The sequence below is a fragment of the Arachis ipaensis genome, chromosome B5 (genome assembly GCF_059453495.1).
Source record: "Arachis ipaensis isolate K30076 ecotype BB chromosome B5, ASM5945349v1, whole genome shotgun sequence".
In the NCBI taxonomy this organism is placed as follows: Eukaryota; Viridiplantae; Streptophyta; class Magnoliopsida; order Fabales; family Fabaceae; genus Arachis; species Arachis ipaensis.
The window spans coordinates 14651980-14670164 of NC_142440.1; the positions used below are offsets into that span (position 1 = coordinate 14651980).

An 18185-nucleotide genomic window follows, 5' to 3' on the forward strand; every position below is an offset into this window, starting at 1 on the left:
TTTTCAATTTAGTTTCTATATTTTTTTAATTGAGTTCTTATATCATATCAAATTTTATAATTAAGTCATTTCCTATAATTAACAGAATATTTTGTTAAAGTATACAGAATATTCAGTCAAATGTTAGGCATATTCGTTTTGTTTAACAGAATATTCTATTAATTCCAATACTTTTATCATGATAGAGATTTAACTACAAAATTTAATATGGTATAAGGACTCAATAAAAAAAATATAAAGACTTAAATAAAAATTTAATAAAACTATAAAAATTAACAGAATAATTAAACCAAAATTATAATATCTAATTCTTAACAAGTACATACCGATATTTTTTTTTTCACCATCCATCCATAGCATCTATTGTGTTTTTTTTTTCTCTATTCCATCCCAATCCAGTTTCTTTAGCAAATAATTTGTACCACACTCTCCATTCTCTTAAAATTTTTCCACTTGTTTTTCAACTTATTCTTATCGTCTTTCAATTGTTGTTATAATAAAATGCCTGATAGTTTTCATATCTCATACCGCCTTTTGATTTTGAGATTCATTGTTATTCGATATTCTAATTTTGTGTAAGTTAAAAAATTATAATCATAAAAAAACATAAAAACAAATCCAAGAACATCAGCCAATATAATCTAATTTATTTTTTTTTTAAATTATAACCTATAAATAATAGATACAAACTGTTTCAGATAAAATACTTATTACTATTATAAAAAAAATAAATTCATACCAATAAAAAATTCTACTCAAATTAGTAGATTATAAAGAAATAAAATTATGAAGAAAAAAGTGTTCATTTTATTGTTGAATGAATCAGTCTTGTAATTTTAAAGCCAATCTTCTTTGTATATGAGATTTTATGAAAAAAAAATTTAAAAACAAAAGAAAATAAAAAAAGGTATGGTTAGTAGAAAATAAATCAGTCTATCATAAATTTTCAACGACATTTTTAATTGAATGTTGAAGTAAGTCCAATATTACTTTTGAAAAACGTACGTTTGGAAAATGTTAAACGTTGATGAAAAAAAGAAAAAGAAACCAAACAAAAAGAACTTAGTTTAAGAAAATAAAACATACTTGTTTGTTGGATAAAACATTAAACCAAACACACACTTATCTATTAATTTTAAATATTTGGATAAATATTTAGAAGATGCACACAAAAATTTAGAGTAAAATTTAATTTTTAAATTTTTTTATTATTTTTTTTAAAATATGATCATTCATACTAAAAAAAATTTATTAGAAAATTTTAATAATAAAAAATTGCATCAAAATTTTGTTTAGAATATATATAATATTAGTTCTTTTTGTCATATTTTTAAATCTTTTAAAAAATTATTTGTCTCTAGCATTTTTTGAATTCGTCTTATCTAGGGCTGACAATACATACTCTATATGCGGGTATTCAATTCGGCCTAACCCGTTTGGGTAGGGTAGGTTACCCAACCCGCCGCGGATAGGATAGAAATCGGTCCGAATATGCCTACGGATAGGATAGGGTACGAATTTAGGGTGTACTCTACCCGCATATATAACACATATTTTATAAAAATTAAGTATATAGTAAAAGAAATAAAAGGTGAATTCACAACCTCTTTCATGTAATGACTTACAATAAGTGAACAACTATTAAATTAGTTAATTAATTTAGTAATTTAAAATATTAATTTTTTATTTTTTATTTTATTAATATATAAAATTCAGAATAATTGAATTTTATATTTACTTTAAAAAAATTTAATATTTCTATGGGTAAAGTAGGATAGTGTAGGGTAGGATTTAGAATTTTAGGGTGCTAATAAGGTTAGTATCGAGAGATTCTCAACCTACAAATAAGATATAATAGAATTTTAATAAGTCCAAACCATATCCTATCCTATCCATTGTCAACTCTAATCTTATCAACTGTAAAACTTTTATATACCATTTTAATAATTTACTCTATTCTAATATAAAAAAATTGCAAAACAGAGCCTATTAATTAATATTGACCTCAATTTATTTGACTTGGGCATGCGATAAAATTGTCCTGTGACATACGATGAACTTTTTAACGCCGTTGTTGCTTCAGTCTTAGTCAACAACTGTCCAAAGAGCACCGGTGACTGGTGTGGAATCCATTCGTAGGTTAAACATTCTTAGTACTTCACAGTTCACATATCAGTTAGTCACATAAGGGAGCCCAATTTATGAAACTCACCCTCCCTTCTGGCGACCATCACAAAAATTCTAAGTTCAAAATAAACGAATAGGCAAAACAAAATAAATATTAATTGAAAGTTTTTCGGTAAAAAAAAAAAAGAAAAAGAAAAATAAAAAGAAATAATAAAAAAAATAAGAATGAATGAATAAATAATAAAGGAAGATGTTAAAAAATAAAATAAAACAAAGCTACAGAACGTGAAACGGATGTCAAAACTCAAAATAAGAGTTAGAGGGCTTGGATGAGCGCGTGATATAGACTCGCGAAGTGAGTGGGAAGTGAGAAGCATGGTCACTCATGGGCTCCTGGTTTCGTACGTGGGGACTAGTGTTCCTGTGTTACCTCGTTGCAGCAGTTCCCATCAATAACCCTGAGGCATGATCCCAACGCGCAAATATCTCGCGCGTGAAGTTCTGCAGAGCAGCTAAGCTTTGATAGTTTGATGCATCATGTATGTATGACCAAGGAGGAGGCTGAGCCTCATTTGCCTTTCTATTTCTGGCTCCCTGCCCCATTCTCCTTTCTCCCTCCACACAAACTATAATCTCTCGGATTCTTCACTTCACAAACCTGCTCTCTACAGATCACGATTTCATGAATGGCCACCCACCGGAAATTCAAATTCCGGCCTCCTTTTCCGACTTGAATGCACAATTTCATTGCCATCCGGAGGGCCTAAGCCATGACGACCAAGAATAACATGTAATCAATCATAAGAAATCCTCCACGACCTTCAGCTTGAGCTTCCATCATCACACACCAAAGCTTTTTTGTTTGTTTGTGTTTGAGTGGGTTCTGTTGGTCAGTTCCACTGCAATGGCGGCGAGCAACACTGCCACAACGCCTTCCGTGGACTCCGCTTCAGCAGAGGAGCTATCAGCGAAAGCCGTTAACAAGCGATACGAAGGGTTGGTCATGGTTAGGACCAAGGCAGTCAAGGGAAAAGGGGCTTGGTACTGGGCGCACCTCGAACCTATGCTGGTTCACAACGCTGACACCGGTCTTCCCAAAGCGGTGAAGCTACGCTGCTCTCTCTGCGACGCCGTTTTCTCAGCTTCCAACCCTTCTCGCACAGCCTCCGAGCACCTCAAGCGTGGGACTTGCCCCAATTTCAATTCCGCTGCCAAACCCATTTCCTCTGTTTCTCCCACCGTCGCTGCCATGGCCTCCTCTCCCTCTCCTACGGCCAACCACAACCACCGCAAGAGGAGTTCCACTTCGTCCGCCGCCGCCACGGGCGGTCCTGCTACGTCGTACCACGTGACGCCGCTGGCGGTGGTGGATCCGTCGCGGTTCTGCGGGGAGATCGCGTACACATCGTCAGGTTCCACGGCGATTACACCGGTGGGTCTGCTGGCGCAGCAGCCGCATTTGATGCTGTCGGGAGGAAAAGACGATTTGGGAGCTCTGGCTATGTTGGAAGACAGCGTGAAGAAGCTCAAGAGTCCAAAAACGTCCCCCGGTCCAACGCTGAGCAAGACGCAGGTGGAGACGGCCTTGGATTTCCTGGCCGATTGGGTATACGAGTGTTGTGGTTCGGTTTCGTTTTCGAGCCTGGAGCAGCCGAAGTTCAGGGCGTTTCTGAACCAGGTTGGTTTGCCGGCGGTTTCTGGGAGGGAGTTGATTGGCGGGAGGTTGGATTCGAAGTTCGAGGAGGCGAAGGCGGAGTCGGAAGCTCGGATGAGAGACGCCATGTTCTTTCAGTTATCGACGGAGGGTTGGAAAGCAAAGAGCAGTGAGGAGAATGGGAATGTGGTGAAGGTGACTGTGAATCTGCCGAATGGGACCAGTTTGTACAGAAGAGCTGTGTTTGTGAGTGGCTCTGCTCCTTCAAAGTACGCAGAGGAGGTTCTGAGGGAGACAATCACTGCCATTTGCGGGAATGTTGTTGACAAGTGTGTTGGCATTGTTGCGGACAGATTCGGCTCCAATGCTCTCAGAAATTTGGAGTCTCAGAATCATTGGATGGTTAATCTCTCTTGTCAGTACCAAGCTTTCTCCTCTCTAATCAAGCATCTCACCAAGGAACTTCCCTTCTTTCCCACCGTCACTCGCAACTCTTTTAAGATCGCCTCCTTTCTCAATTACAACTCTCCCCATCTCAGGAATGCTTTCCACAAGTACCAATTGCAGGAGTACGGCCACGCCTCCATGCTGCGAATGCCGCCTCCCCCGCCCGACTCTCATCATGCTTTCTTCACCTTTGGCCCTCTCTTTGACGTCATGGACGACACGCTGGCTTCTGCCCGTGCCTTGCAGCTTCTCCTGCACGATGAACACTTCAAGATTCTCTCCATTGAAGACCCAAGCGCCAGGGAGGTCGGGGATATAATCGGAGACGTTGGATTCTGGAACGACTTGAACGCTGTTCACTCGCTCGTGAAACTGGTCAGGGACATAGCTCAGGAAATTGAGTCAGAGAGGCCGCTTGTTGGTCAATGCCTTCCCTTGTGGGAAGAGGTGAGAGCCCAAGTGAAAGAATGGTGTTCTAAGTTCCACATGGCAGACGGAGCGGTGGAGAAGGTCATAGAGAGACGCTTCAAGAAGAACTACCACCCTGCTTGGGCTGCCGCCTACATCCTGGACCCGCAGTATCTTGTGAGAGACACCTGCGGCAAGTACCTGCCGCCGTTCAAGTGCTTGACAGCGGAGCAGGAGAAGGACGTGGACAAGCTCATAACAAGGCTTGTTTCGAGGGAGGAGGAGCACATTGCTCTGATGGAGCTCATGAAGTGGAGAACGGAAGGGCTTGATCCCGTGTATGCACGCGCCGTGCAGATGAAGGAGAGGGATCCCGTTACCGGCAAGATGAGAATTGCCAACCCGCAGAGCAGTAGGCTCGTTTGGGAATCATATCTGACCGAGTTCAAGTCCTTGGGGAGGGTTGCTGTTAGGCTCATTTTTCTTCATGCAACTTCTTCTTGTGGCTTCAAATTGAACTGGAATGTGTGGAGATGGGTTTCTAGGGGACAAAGACACTCCACCACCGCACTCGAAAGGGTGCAGAAATTAATATTCATTGCTGCTCATTCCAAATTGGAGAGGAGAGATTTTTCCACTGATGAACATAAGGACGCAGAGCTTCTTGATTTCCCAAATTCTGACGATGATGTCTTGAACGACGTTCTTGTCGATACATCTTCCGTCTAGTAACTTTTTTTTTTTTTTTTGGTTAGGGAAGGGGAAGGAGAGCTTGATTAATCATCATTTAGGACTTTTTTTTTCTTTTTCTTAAAAGAATTTATTGAATTCTTTCCGATTACTTTTCTTGTGATCTTATCTCCTTCGTTTCTTTTCATTATTATTACTATTATTATTGTATTTTGTGGTGCCATCCTTCATCCCTAAAGCTAGAGAAAGGAAAGGTTACATCTTTGTTGTTTGTAAAGCTAGAGAAGAAAAAAGGAATGCATGAGCAGCTCCAGAAACGGGAAGAGTGTTGTATAAAGTGTATGTGGCTCTGGGAATTTCGAGATTTTGATGATAATAATAATAAGAATAATATATGTAAAGTCGGGAATGGAATTGTCCTTTGATGATTCCATTTCTAAGCAATGCTCAAAACAACGTTGTTTTTCCGCCTTACATCATCCGCTAAAAGCTGCAATCATATTCTTGTCAAATGTGGCTAACTTTGGGCATCAAAAATTGTCTTAATGGGGTTCAATCCTCTTACTGTTACTACTAGTTATTTTATACTCTAAAGAATCTTAGTAGTGCATTTTTATAAAATCTGGTAAGTTAGCTCCGCTATCAATCACTTGTAGGACTGATGAATCCTTTCCGCCCTACACCTCCAAACAAAGAGAAACAGCTTTTTAATTCTGACTACATAAAGTCAAAGTTGTGCCATAAATCATCCAATCCCAAAGGTCTTGTTGATGAAATCACGTCAAATATGTAGATATAGTTATAGTTGTGACTTTTCAAATGGACACTTGTTTTGAAGTTCAGTCACGATGTTGATTCCTTGGTAAGTTCAGTGTCTTGTGGTATTGGCAGCAGAATATAAGGGGGGCCTTTGTTTGCTAGCTAAAGCTGTCATGGATATCACTCCAATGGGGATGGGGTCCCAATCCCACATTAATCTCAGTTTAAACGGACAGCATAACATGGAGTAATCTTTATACTTTTAACCACATTATACACACAAAATTACATGATCTAACAGTGTATAATTTTTTTTTCCTTATTAAAATACTAAGTAGCAAAATTGGTATTGTATGCGGTGCATGCTTGATGACGAGTTTAAATACTGTATAGTGTGTATACTGTGTAGAGTTTGAAGTACTATATCTTTAGTGTGGATACTGTAGAGTTTGAACATATCAATCAAATTAAAACTTAGTAACTTACTGTTTGGTGCCAGTGGACAATGGTGGACGTACAATGATATGGTTGGTTGTTAATAGAACTCGCTGGACCATAACTTAGGAAAGCAGGTCTTAATTGACTTGAATTTCAAGGTGTCTATCTATACTGTTAAAAAGTTAAGACAGTTTGAAATATGATTAACAAAGACTAATTTGATTCTTATTTAATATTGTTTCTTTTGAATTTTAGTATATTTACTTAGCTAAAATTATAATTCAAGATCTCTAATTAAACCGATCAACTGTTATGAGAGTGTTAATAAAGTTAATTTGACTGTGATTGGATTGGATTTCAAAGGAGCAGGGCTAAGCTAAATGTATCCCATCCAGGTATGTTTGGTCTGAAATCTGAACCCCACCAGCATGAGAGTATGTATAGTGGTGAGTGGAGGTCATTTTCCAAGCATTGGTTGGTGGTGTTGCATTGTTATTGTGGATAGATATTAAAGCCTTTCTTTCTTAAATGGAACAAGGTAGCTTTGAGTAACTTCTCTTTTAAACATTCCAAAGATTGTGTGATGGTTCATGGCAGGGTCATTGGATGATGCTCCCCATGATTGCAAGAAAGGTGTTGAGAGGACCCAAAACAAAGGAACTCTGTCGGCATGAAGCACCACAGAAGATGCTGCAACACAAGATTAGAGAGAACCCATTCTTGATTCTTCAACAACGAATTTTATTTTTTAACCCAACTACTCCCTCCCTCCCTCCCTTTCTTTTTTCCAAAGCTACTACTCTTCCCCACTTTACTATAATAATATGTTTGTTGAAACCCAAGAATAACAAATTATTATTGAAATTGATTCGTTTTTGCTAAAAGTTCCGCATCTTAAGCTGCTTCTACGAACGCTTTCTTCAAGCATATATAGCAAGGATGCTCCTATAGTGTGTGACATAATATGTTGTAAAGTTTGAAAAGGAAAGGCACGTATATATTATTAACAGGCTTGTTCATAATTCTTTTGAAATAATATCATATCATATCTTACCAGAATCGGAACACTTGTGTATAGTGTATATCCCACAGCAATGAAATTGTCTAGCTAGTTTTATTTGAAAACTCGAAAATTTAAATTTGATGCAAATTGCAAATTTTCATTAAGCTAAAGATTCGAATTGTCTGCTACTACTACGCGAGGTATTATTGTACGAGCTAGAAGCTCAATGCCTCAATCTATCCCCAATTGATTCCGTATATGCCAGCTACTCAATTGACAATTTGACATCATTTCAAAATTGAACATTTGAAAACAATGCTACAGAGGACCCAAACATCAATAACAACTTTTAACTTTATTAAAATACTACTAAAGAGAATCCTATTTAATATCATTAACTTTAATATAATCAAGTTGCTCGTCAAGTTTACTAAATTTAGGCAAGCAAAAATATTGAATAACTTATCTTTTAACGCAACTAACAATATTTAAATTTATATTTAACTTATCAATTTATTCCTACCGATATATATAGATACATAAACCACACAATAGTCACAATCTAAAAGAATCATTACTATTTTTTCTTTCAGCATGTTTAGAAACTTTTAATGACAGAATTAAATTGAATTTTATCAAGAATTAAATTTTAGTAGAATTGAATTGAATTTTAGTGTTTGAAATGAATTAATAAAATTATAGAATTGAATCAAATTTTAATATTTGGAATGTTTATCAAATGAATTAAAATTTTATAATAAATAATTTTATCTTTTATTAATATAACATCATGTTTAAATAATAAATATATTTATTTAAAATACATCTAAAAATATTAAAATTTAAAAAATATTATTATTAATTAAAAAAAATTAAATAGTTGTTCACGGTTGATTTTAATGACAAACCAACAACAAAAAATAAATATAAATTATCAAGAACCAACTTGTTAAGTGGTCTAATGACATAACAAATAAAAAAAAGTTAGTTATTAATAGTAAGTTATAACAATTAATTCATATTATTAAAATAGAATAAAATTATGCCTTTTTTGCTAGTGTCATGATTGACACAATTTCACTTGAAATATTTGGACGTATCGACAAACGCTTGGTATTATTAATCTAAGTTAAATACGTGTGTATATTTTTTTAGATCTATATAGTAGACCTTTTAAAAAAATGTATATATTATATTAAGTAAGTTGAAGAAAAAGGAATGAAGGTGGTGAGAGAAGCGAGAATGTGTTAAAAGGTAGGACCCATTGAAAGAAAGTAAATGAAAAAAATTAAAAAATAATTAGATTATAAAGACATTTTAGACATTTTAAGTTTTAAGTAAAATTCCAATAAAATAAAATTTTAAATCAAACCTATATAAGTTGGAATTGATTTTTTAAAAAAATAAATGAATTGAATTAAATTCTATCTAAACTAATTTAATTATTTTTATTTCAAACACTAGAATTGATTTCAATTCTAGTAGGAATTGAATTCTAAGAGGTTTCAAAACACCCTGTTTATTTGCATTATTATTATTTATTTCAAAGAATTTAACTAAAAATGTGTTTAGAAGGTGTTTAATACAAAATATTTTTTTAACTTCACAAATTTTGAAATTTGTACACTTTTATAATGCATGTATTATTAAGAAATAAAACTTAAAAAATATTTACTTTCAGTATCCTTAACAAATGTCACTTACTTCTTAGTTGGAACTTTTTTCTCATTCTTTCACTGGTTTCTTAACAAGCGTAAAACAAAAAGGAGTTTTTTTTCTCAGTGTATATAATAAGGTGTAGTATAATAGCATGCTTATGATGCCTTTACATGTGAAAATTATGTTGCCATTAATAATAGCCGGAATGAACCCTTTCAATATATTCATGGCTTAAGCTAGGGGGTATTTAAAGCTTTGCCCCAAAATTAAAGCAAAGCAGGTTCCCAGTTGTGGAAAGCTTCCACTAGTCTCAGGTATACTATATTTCGTTTCCACAGAATACAATAAAAAATAAAAAAACAAGAATTATTAAAAGTGCATGTATAAAATAATGAAAAAGATGATGTAGTGTCCTTCATGATAGTCACGATAGTAATTACATATCCTCGTGGGGGGAGCTGTGATATACGAATCCCCAATGTTGTTGATGGTGTTCCACGTTCACACATTCACTCACTCACCACTTACTTCAAACAGTTAAAAGGTGAAAAGCTTAGGGGTAAAATAATAAGTGGGTAGAGCTCTTCAGTAGTGTTCTTTTTTTGAGGTCTAGTTATGATAATAGAGATGTTGTAAGGAGTGAATAGAAAAGTGGTAGTAGCTAGTGAAAAATCAAGTATAGTATTATTATTATAATTATAATTGAGTTAGGGGTGATGTAATTACTGATTTTAGTGAGAGACAGAAATGATTGTCGGCAAGGCCTTAACAAAGCTGACTGCTCACCAACCAAAAAGTTCATTCTCTCTCTCTTACACACACAACTTTCTCTGTATGTGTTTGTCTGTGTCTCTCTCTAGATAATAGATATATTAGGCTTTTATTTTCACCTGTATGGTATGCACTACATTCATTTTGAGGTTAAAGAGAAAGAGGAAAGCAAATATAATGATTAGTATAGGACGACACACACACACACTCTTTATACAAGAATCTTGGCTGTTCCAAAGGGTAATTATGTAAGCTTTATTAATAATTGTTGGTTTTACTTAATGGCTGACTTGATTTGTATGTCCTTTTCTAACGGGAAGAGCACATTGAGGCATTGATGCTTGACAGAAAGAAGAATGCTGTTTGCGATCTGTGCATTCATATGGGTACCCACACAAATACGCATATCTACTCACTACTCACTACCCCCTATCTAGCTACCTAGCTTTAATTTTCTCTTTCTGTTTAGTTTCACTAATCATATCATTCCACATTATTACCTTTTGGATCTTGTAACAACTCTACTCCAAATTCAAATTTACCAATTAAGCTACACATATTAATCAACATTAGCAGTAGTAGCGTATGCTTTTCCTTAATTTCTTTAGCATCATCACACGTCATTTTTTAAGAATGAATTGAGTTCTCAATGCCCTTCACTACTTTAATTTTGCTCTGCATGCAATAACAATTTCTTTCTTGATATTATTAATTATTCACTTCAAACTAACTAAATTATATTTTTCTACTAATTCATGCAGGGACAAGCTAAGCACGCTGAACAAAATTTTATGAACGTATGAAGTAAATATCTTTGCTTTCAAATAAGCTCCCTAAACATCAAGCTAATGTTGATTGTAGTAGAATAGATTAACATAGTGTATATATATACTGTCATTTCACGTGCAAAGATAGTTTTTTCATACCTTAACTTTCTACAAGAAATTTAATTCCTTCTCTTAAACATGAACCCAAAAGTCTTGGCTCTTTATGCACTTTTCTATTAGACCATGCCTCTATTAAAATAAGAGAAAGGAGTAATTAATCGTAATGTGTCAGGAGATGTGTCTTGTAAGTTGTAAGTACATGTTTGTTATTTAAATGTTTATTATTTGTCAGTAGTCTCTTTTATATGTTGTCGTATTCCGTTCAATTTTACCCTTGTGAGTAGTATATAACTATATACATGCACGGGTACATTAGATTATTTGATGTGATTGCGCGCGCTACAAGAATCGGGCAGATATACTTGTTTCTTTTATTCTTCTTTTCTTAATTTCTTTTTAGTTTAGTTATCCTTTCTGGCAAAAAAATTTCAAGCCCTTTACAGGCGGGGTGGAAGTGGAACTATAAATTCTTAACGAATTAACTCTCTATTCTTTGAAGATGCAACTACATCCTAACCTTTCCTAAAAATTAAATTCCAAGACTAAGAAATTTGTTATGAATATTATTTCTCCTGTAGTCATTTAAATATAATGTTTGTTAGTAGTGTTCATGAGATAAACAATATAAGTTTTGATCCAACATTAGAATTGTCGAGCTTCATTCACTCAATCCTATAAGTTACTAGTTTATGAGGCAAAGGTTGTCCATCTTGTGAAAGCTGCTAACCTTTATCTCTATAAGATAAACAATTCTAATAGGATTATGTGTTAGTGTTGCAAGTGTGAGGAATGTTGAAGTTAGTCCCACATCAAAGAAAGCATGGAAGAGTGAGGAGTTTATAAGATGAAAGACCCATTAACTTAACAACCTTAAGGATTTGAGTTGGATGTGGTGTCTTCTCATCTTATGTTCTCTCACTTGATTCCTCCCCGAAGTCTTTCCGTTGGTCGATAGCTCTCCACGGTTCAAAGAATAAATTGTAATTAGAAAATATGATAATTTGCTATGATGATCATATAATAAATAAGCTTACACTATAATATTACTCGTAAAAAAGATTAGAGGAATAATAAACCTTACTTTATGTTTAATTAGTTAAAGCAATTATATAAAGTAGACATGTTTGTAATTATAGATAATGATAAAATCCATCAGTGATGAAATATCTTGTGAAACAATAACCATATCGTAGCAAAAGTGGCATCATATTTAGTCATCAGTTTAATCTATTCGAAATCCCTCTTTTGTTTTTTGATATGCATTTTCTTTATTTATTTTCCCGGATGAACTCTAAATAAACTTTACATATTTGTTCTATGATGATAATTTAACAATGGTTTTCTCTCACGTACGAGCATTCAAACTTCACATAATTTTGTAATATATATTTTTCTCCTTTCCGACTCATATTATACCATCCGTCATCTTTACATACTAAGAAATTGATTAATATATTGGCTCAAATTTAAGAGAAATATAAGGAAAAAATGTTGGTAATTTAACATTTGTGTATTAATGATATAGTGGAGTTATATATTATATTTTGTTCATAATATGATTCATTCTGAAAAAGAAAATGTTTAGTAATATTAACAAACAAATGCAAAACAAAACTTATTGCAGTTCTTTCTATGTTGTTGTTTTCTTTTTTTCATTTTTTTCAACATGATTGTTTTCTTTCAGACTATGATTTCCCCCTTTTGGGTTGGGTCCATACAAGGAGAAACGCAATGATTATAATAAGTTAATAGCCCTTACAAACCAATGAGCGAAAGGACTCAAATCTTATGTAAATAATGATGGTTGCGGGTGGGACGACTAATCCATTTTGAATGGGTTGAATGTCTTTTCAGGGTCATATGTTTTATGTATTTAATTGGTTTTAATTTGTTTCGGTTTACTTTTGGTGGTTTTTGTTGGAGCTAATACAAAATAACGATCAAGCATTAAGAAACCACTTTATTTATTATTACTATTTATTTTTGGGAATGAGAATCACTTTTGTTTAAAGCCGTAGATGGTGCACTTTCGTTTTTCGTATTATGATAGTAGTGCAATTTGTGCAGGTGCTTAATTCCATGACGTGGCTAGCTGAGACTGGCTACACATCATGATCCATGTTAGATGAGTTATCTGAAATGACAATAGTAACCATTGAAGATTTAGAATCCAATGCAAATGAGAAGGTGAAAGTGGGAAAGTGGGGTTTGAGGGTTATGAAGTTGGTGTTGCCTTTTGTGTCATTGTGTGTGTGTGTCTCTGTACAGATTACTGAATCTCCAAACAAGATATGGAGGGTATAAGTATTTGCCATTTTGTAGGCTTGCATGGTTGCTTGCTGCAAAAGAATAGGAAAAAAAAAATAAATTAATTAGTTGGATTAGTTAACGAATTTCGCGTGATATGATGGGTAAACACTTAAATTTTTCCCTATTGCTCCCATTAGAAGCATGAGCCACGAGAAATGGAAGCTATACTTATAATCATTATTATATTGTTATTATTCTGATTATTAATAGTTAACCTTATTTGGTATTGAGTGGTGGACCTACTACTTCTAGTAGTAGCAGGCGTAGCTACATAGTGTATTTGGTAGACGGGGTAGGTATTTATGTCTGCGAGAGTGCGGGTGAATATCCTGGCTAATACGTGAGGCGTGTTGAATACGTGACACCATTCTAATCAACATATAAGGGGTGTATTACAATATAGGAGGAGCGTGTTGAATAATTTTTATAATACGGTAATACATTTTAAATGTCAATATTTAATTAAAACACTATTTCTATTTTTATATTAAAAATAATTTTTGAAATTTTTTGTGATAAAAGTGTATATTAAAATTCGTAATTATGAAGTATACTAAAAAATTATTTTTGAAGGACAAAAATATATTAATCTTAGACAAAATATTTTTGTTTATTGAAAATAATCGATATACTTTAAAATTTATAATTTTTTGTATGTATTTTTGTTCATTCTAAACCTTTTTATGTGTACTTTCATTTATTTACTTGTGAATAATAATATAATATGATTGAAAGTGATTTCTCTTTAAACTCGTGTTGTCAAATTTGACAACCATGAATTTTTGTAACTTTGTTAATATTCATTCATCCATGCATTTTAACTCAAATGTGTCCATGTCCATATTAATATTGTGAAAGTCTAGTCAAACCTATAATCTGCTCTATTCAGTATTCACTGTGTTTACTAAACAAAGGGGACATGGGACCATAGCTTACGGCTGACACCGTGATGAATCTTTACTCCTATTCTACTTAGCACACAAATCAGAACACTGCAATTAAGCTTTAATGCTTTATTTCCTTTCTATTTTTGGTCAAAATATGATGGGATTGAAGTATGACCCGAAATATACTTTCATATGGGCTAGCGAGATCCAGCTTGAAATTGGGCCTCACGTATGATCGAATGGAGTAAACACGTGTCTTTTTGGAGAAGGAAATAGGAATAGATTGTGTGGCTAAAAAAAAGTCTGTGTGTGAGTCGGACTTCCACTTTGTAGATGAACATTGTGCTGAGCAGACGGCCATTGATGATGCTGGAGCCCAGAAGGGTCCCCTTAACCCATCTCGTTTTGTTGATGTAATTTTGGGCGTTATGTTACGGTTTTTGGACACACTCCAACGTTATCATGTCGACACTCGAACTTATTTAATTTCTTGAACTAAGACCAAGTCAACCTAACCCTCAATACTTAACAAAAAAGCTACGAACACAAGAGAAATGAAGTTTTGGTGGAAAGAACACTTTCTTGTTCAAGTGTTTGTTACAAATGACTCACGCACGACTCACACGCTCAAACTCTAACTCTCACCTCCTATTTATAGCCATCCACCTCCTTAATAGATGGTTAGGATTAAATCTAATCGACGGTCCAGATTAATCATTCAGAACCTTTATTACAAATATCTATCATACCACAGCTTTCTAAATACTTCTAGATTATTTCATACTACTTTTCATACTCCTATATATATTCAGAGTCTTCTAGAACCTCCTAGAGTATTCTGGGACCTTCTAGGACATTCTAGAACGTTTCGGAACCATCTAGAGCATTCTCAAACACTCCAAAAACTATACAAATACCTTTAAATCTAACCTTCTAAAATTTTTACCATGACATTCTCCCCCACCTAATGCGCAGACGTCCTAGGTGTTCTTGGAATTGCCACAAGTCTTCACGAGCTTCCCAACTAGCTTCGGTTATCGGGAGTCCTTTCCACTTGATCAAGTATTGGATACTTGATGGTACTCCTCTTCGTCGCACAACGCAATTAGCTAAAATCTCTTCAATTTCTTTATCAAAGGATCTAATCACCACAGGCGGAGCACGGCTCGAGTCACCTCTACTCGGTTTATCTTGGTCTTCATGATATGGTTTAAGCATACTCACATGGAAGACTGGGTGGATCTTCATAGAGGGAGGGAGTTGTACCTTGTAAGCAACCTCCCCAACATGTTTAATGATCTCAAATAGCCCTTTGTATTTGCCGATTAAGCCCTTATGAACCTTGCGAAAGGCTTTGAATTGTTGTGGAAGAAGTTTAATCATTACCTTGTCTTCCACTTGATAGCTTGCATGCCTCCTCTTCTTATCTGCCTATTTCTTCATCCTCTTTGCAGCTTTGTCGAGGTAAGAACGAGTGACATCTGCTTGTTCTTCCCATGACTTAATCATATGATAAGCTCCTGGCTCTTCCCTGAGTAAAAAGAAGAAAGAGAGTGTGGTGTAAGCAACTGTTGTCCACTCTTTCCTGTAGACTCACTCCTTTGCAGATTGTATGAGAATTGAGTAATGTCTAGGAGTTTTGTCCAATCCTTCTGATTAGCGCTTACGAAATGCCTCAGGTAACACTCGAGTAAGGCATTCACTCTCTCAGTCTGTCCATCTATTTCAGGATGAAAGTTTGTTGAGAAATGAAGTTCTGATCCAATAGGAGTTTGAACAGCTCTGTCCATAGTCGTTCTGTGAAGTGTGGATCTCGATCATTAATGATGCTCTTAGGCAATCTCCAGTATTTCACCACATTCTTGAAGAATAGTCGTGCTGCTTTCTCTGCAGTTCAGTCAGTAGGGGCAGGTATAAAGGTAGCATACTTTGAAAATCGATCCACTACCACAAGAATAGATCCAAACCCTTCGGACTTCGGTAAGGCAGAGATGAAATCTAGAGAGACACTTTTCCACGATCGCTCTGATGGAGGCAGAGGTTCCAACAACCCACTTGGTGTCTTGTTTTCAATCTTATCTTGTTGGCACACAAGAAAAGTCTTCACATAGCTCTCCACTTTATCTCTCATTTGAGGCCAATAATAAGAATACTCAATGAGTGCCAAGGTCCTTCGCTGACCTTGGTGACCAGCCCACTTGGTGTCGTGGCATTCTCTCACTAATTTTCTTCTAAGATTTTTCCATTTAGGGACGTATAGTCTTCTTCCTTTGGTGTAGAGAAGGTCACCTTCTAGCCAAAATCTTTTGGTCTTACCTTCTTTAGCCAACTCCACCAACTTCTTGGCTAATGGATCATGATGCAACCCTTCCTTGATGGTATGCACAATATTTCCTTCGACCATAGAAATGGCTACCAACTTGACCTTGCAGCTCACCGCATCTGCTACTACATTTGTCTTGCCTGACTTGTATTCAAATTCAAAATCAAACTCAGCTAAGAAATCTTGCCACCTAGCTTGTTTGGGGCTTAATTTCTTATGAGTTTGGAAGTAGCTTATAGCCACATTGTCTATCTTGACGATGAACTGTGAACCAAGCAAGTAGTGACGCTAAGTTCTTAGATAATGCATTACTGTTGTCATCTCCTTCTCTTAGACGGTGTATCACCTCTCTGTATCATTTAACTTGCGACTCTCAAAGGCAATCGGATGTCCTTCTTGCATTAGAACCCCTCCAATAGCATAGTCAGAAGCATTAGTGTGGACTTCAAATACCTTTGAGTAGTCAGGTAGTGCTAGTACTGGTCCTTCTATGATAGCAGCCTTCAACTCATCAAAAGCCTTTTGACACTCCTTTGACCATTCTCAAGAGTGATTTTTCTTGAGAATATCAGTCAGTGTTGCAGCCTTGGCAGAGTATCATTTGATAAACCTCGGATAGTAATTAGCCAACCCAAGGAATAACCTCAATTCTGATACCTTGTTTGGCAGCTCCCATTCTTTGATAGCCTTCACATTTCCTTGATCCATACAGAGAGTTCCATCTTTAATGATATGTCCCAAGAAGTGGACTTCGTCCCTTGCAAAGGAACACTTTTTCTTCTTTACATATAGATTATTCTCTCATAAGATCTTAAACATGGTTCGGAAGTGTTCTACATGTTCCTCCAAAGTATTGCTATAGACAACAATATCATCCAAGTAGACCACTACAAATCGATCAAGGTAAGGTCAAAAGATCTCGTTCATCAAGGTACAGAAGATCGCAGGAGCATTGGTCAAGCCAAAAGGCATCACCAACCACTCATATGATCCATACCTCGTGACACACGTGGTCTTAGGCTCAACACCATCGGCAATCCTTACTTGGTGATATCCTGACCTCAAATCCAGCTTTGAGAACCACTTGGCTCTACCAAGTTGATCAAACAAATCAGCTATCAAAGGAATAGGGTATTTGTTCTTGATGGTTACCTTGTTAGGTGCTCGATAGTCAATGCATAGTCTCAGCGAACCATCATGCTTTTTTTGGAACAAGACTGGTGCGCCATAAGGTGCCTTCGATAGACAGATGAATCCAGCATCTAGCAAATCCTTGAGTTGCTTCTTCAACTCCTCAAGTTCTGGCGGTGCCATCCTATAAGGTGTTGAGGCAGGCGTCCTGACTCCAATTTGATCTTGTGGCCCACCTTCCTCCTAGGTGGTAGTTGTTTTGGCAACTCGGGAGGCATCACATCCTTATTTTCTTCAAGGAATTCTTTGATTTCGGGAGGAACGTCTTTTCTTTCAGATGTTGACTCCTCTTGTAATAGAGCTAAATATGTAATCTCTCCCTTCTTAAACCCTTTCTTGAGTTGCATAGCAGAGAGTATCGGTGGTCCTCCTACTTTAGAGACTGTAGGGACCATTCATGGATACCCTTTCTCCATGATGAATATTATTTCGTAGTATGGCATAGGTATTATATTTGCCTTCCTTTGTAAATCGAGTCCGATGACTATTTTGAAATCATCCATGGGTGCTATTGAGAAATCCACAAGGTCCTTCCAAGAACCAAGAGTCATCTCAACCCCTTTTGCTACTCCCTTGAGGGGTTCACCCTTGGTATTCACGGGTTTGAACCAACCATTCTTTTCAGTGAGCT

At 35.6% G+C, this 18185-nt stretch overlaps 1 protein-coding gene across 1 annotated transcript; it reads left to right on the forward strand.

The window, feature by feature from the left end:
* Positions 1-2580: 2580 nt before the first annotated feature.
* On the forward strand, positions 2581-5477 carry LOC107643011 (uncharacterized). The gene has a single exon (XM_016346548.3). It carries the CDS (start codon positions 3032-3034, stop codon positions 5363-5365), a length of 2334 nt encoding a protein of 777 aa, XP_016202034.2. The 5' UTR covers positions 2581-3031; the 3' UTR covers positions 5366-5477.
* Positions 5478-18185: the final 12708 nt, after the last annotated feature.

What these genes read in the sequence shown, in the direction of transcription:
- LOC107643011 (XM_016346548.3), top strand. Translation starts at nt 3,032, where the DNA reads ATGGCGGCGAGCAACACTGCCACAACGCCTTCCGTGGACTCCGCTTCA.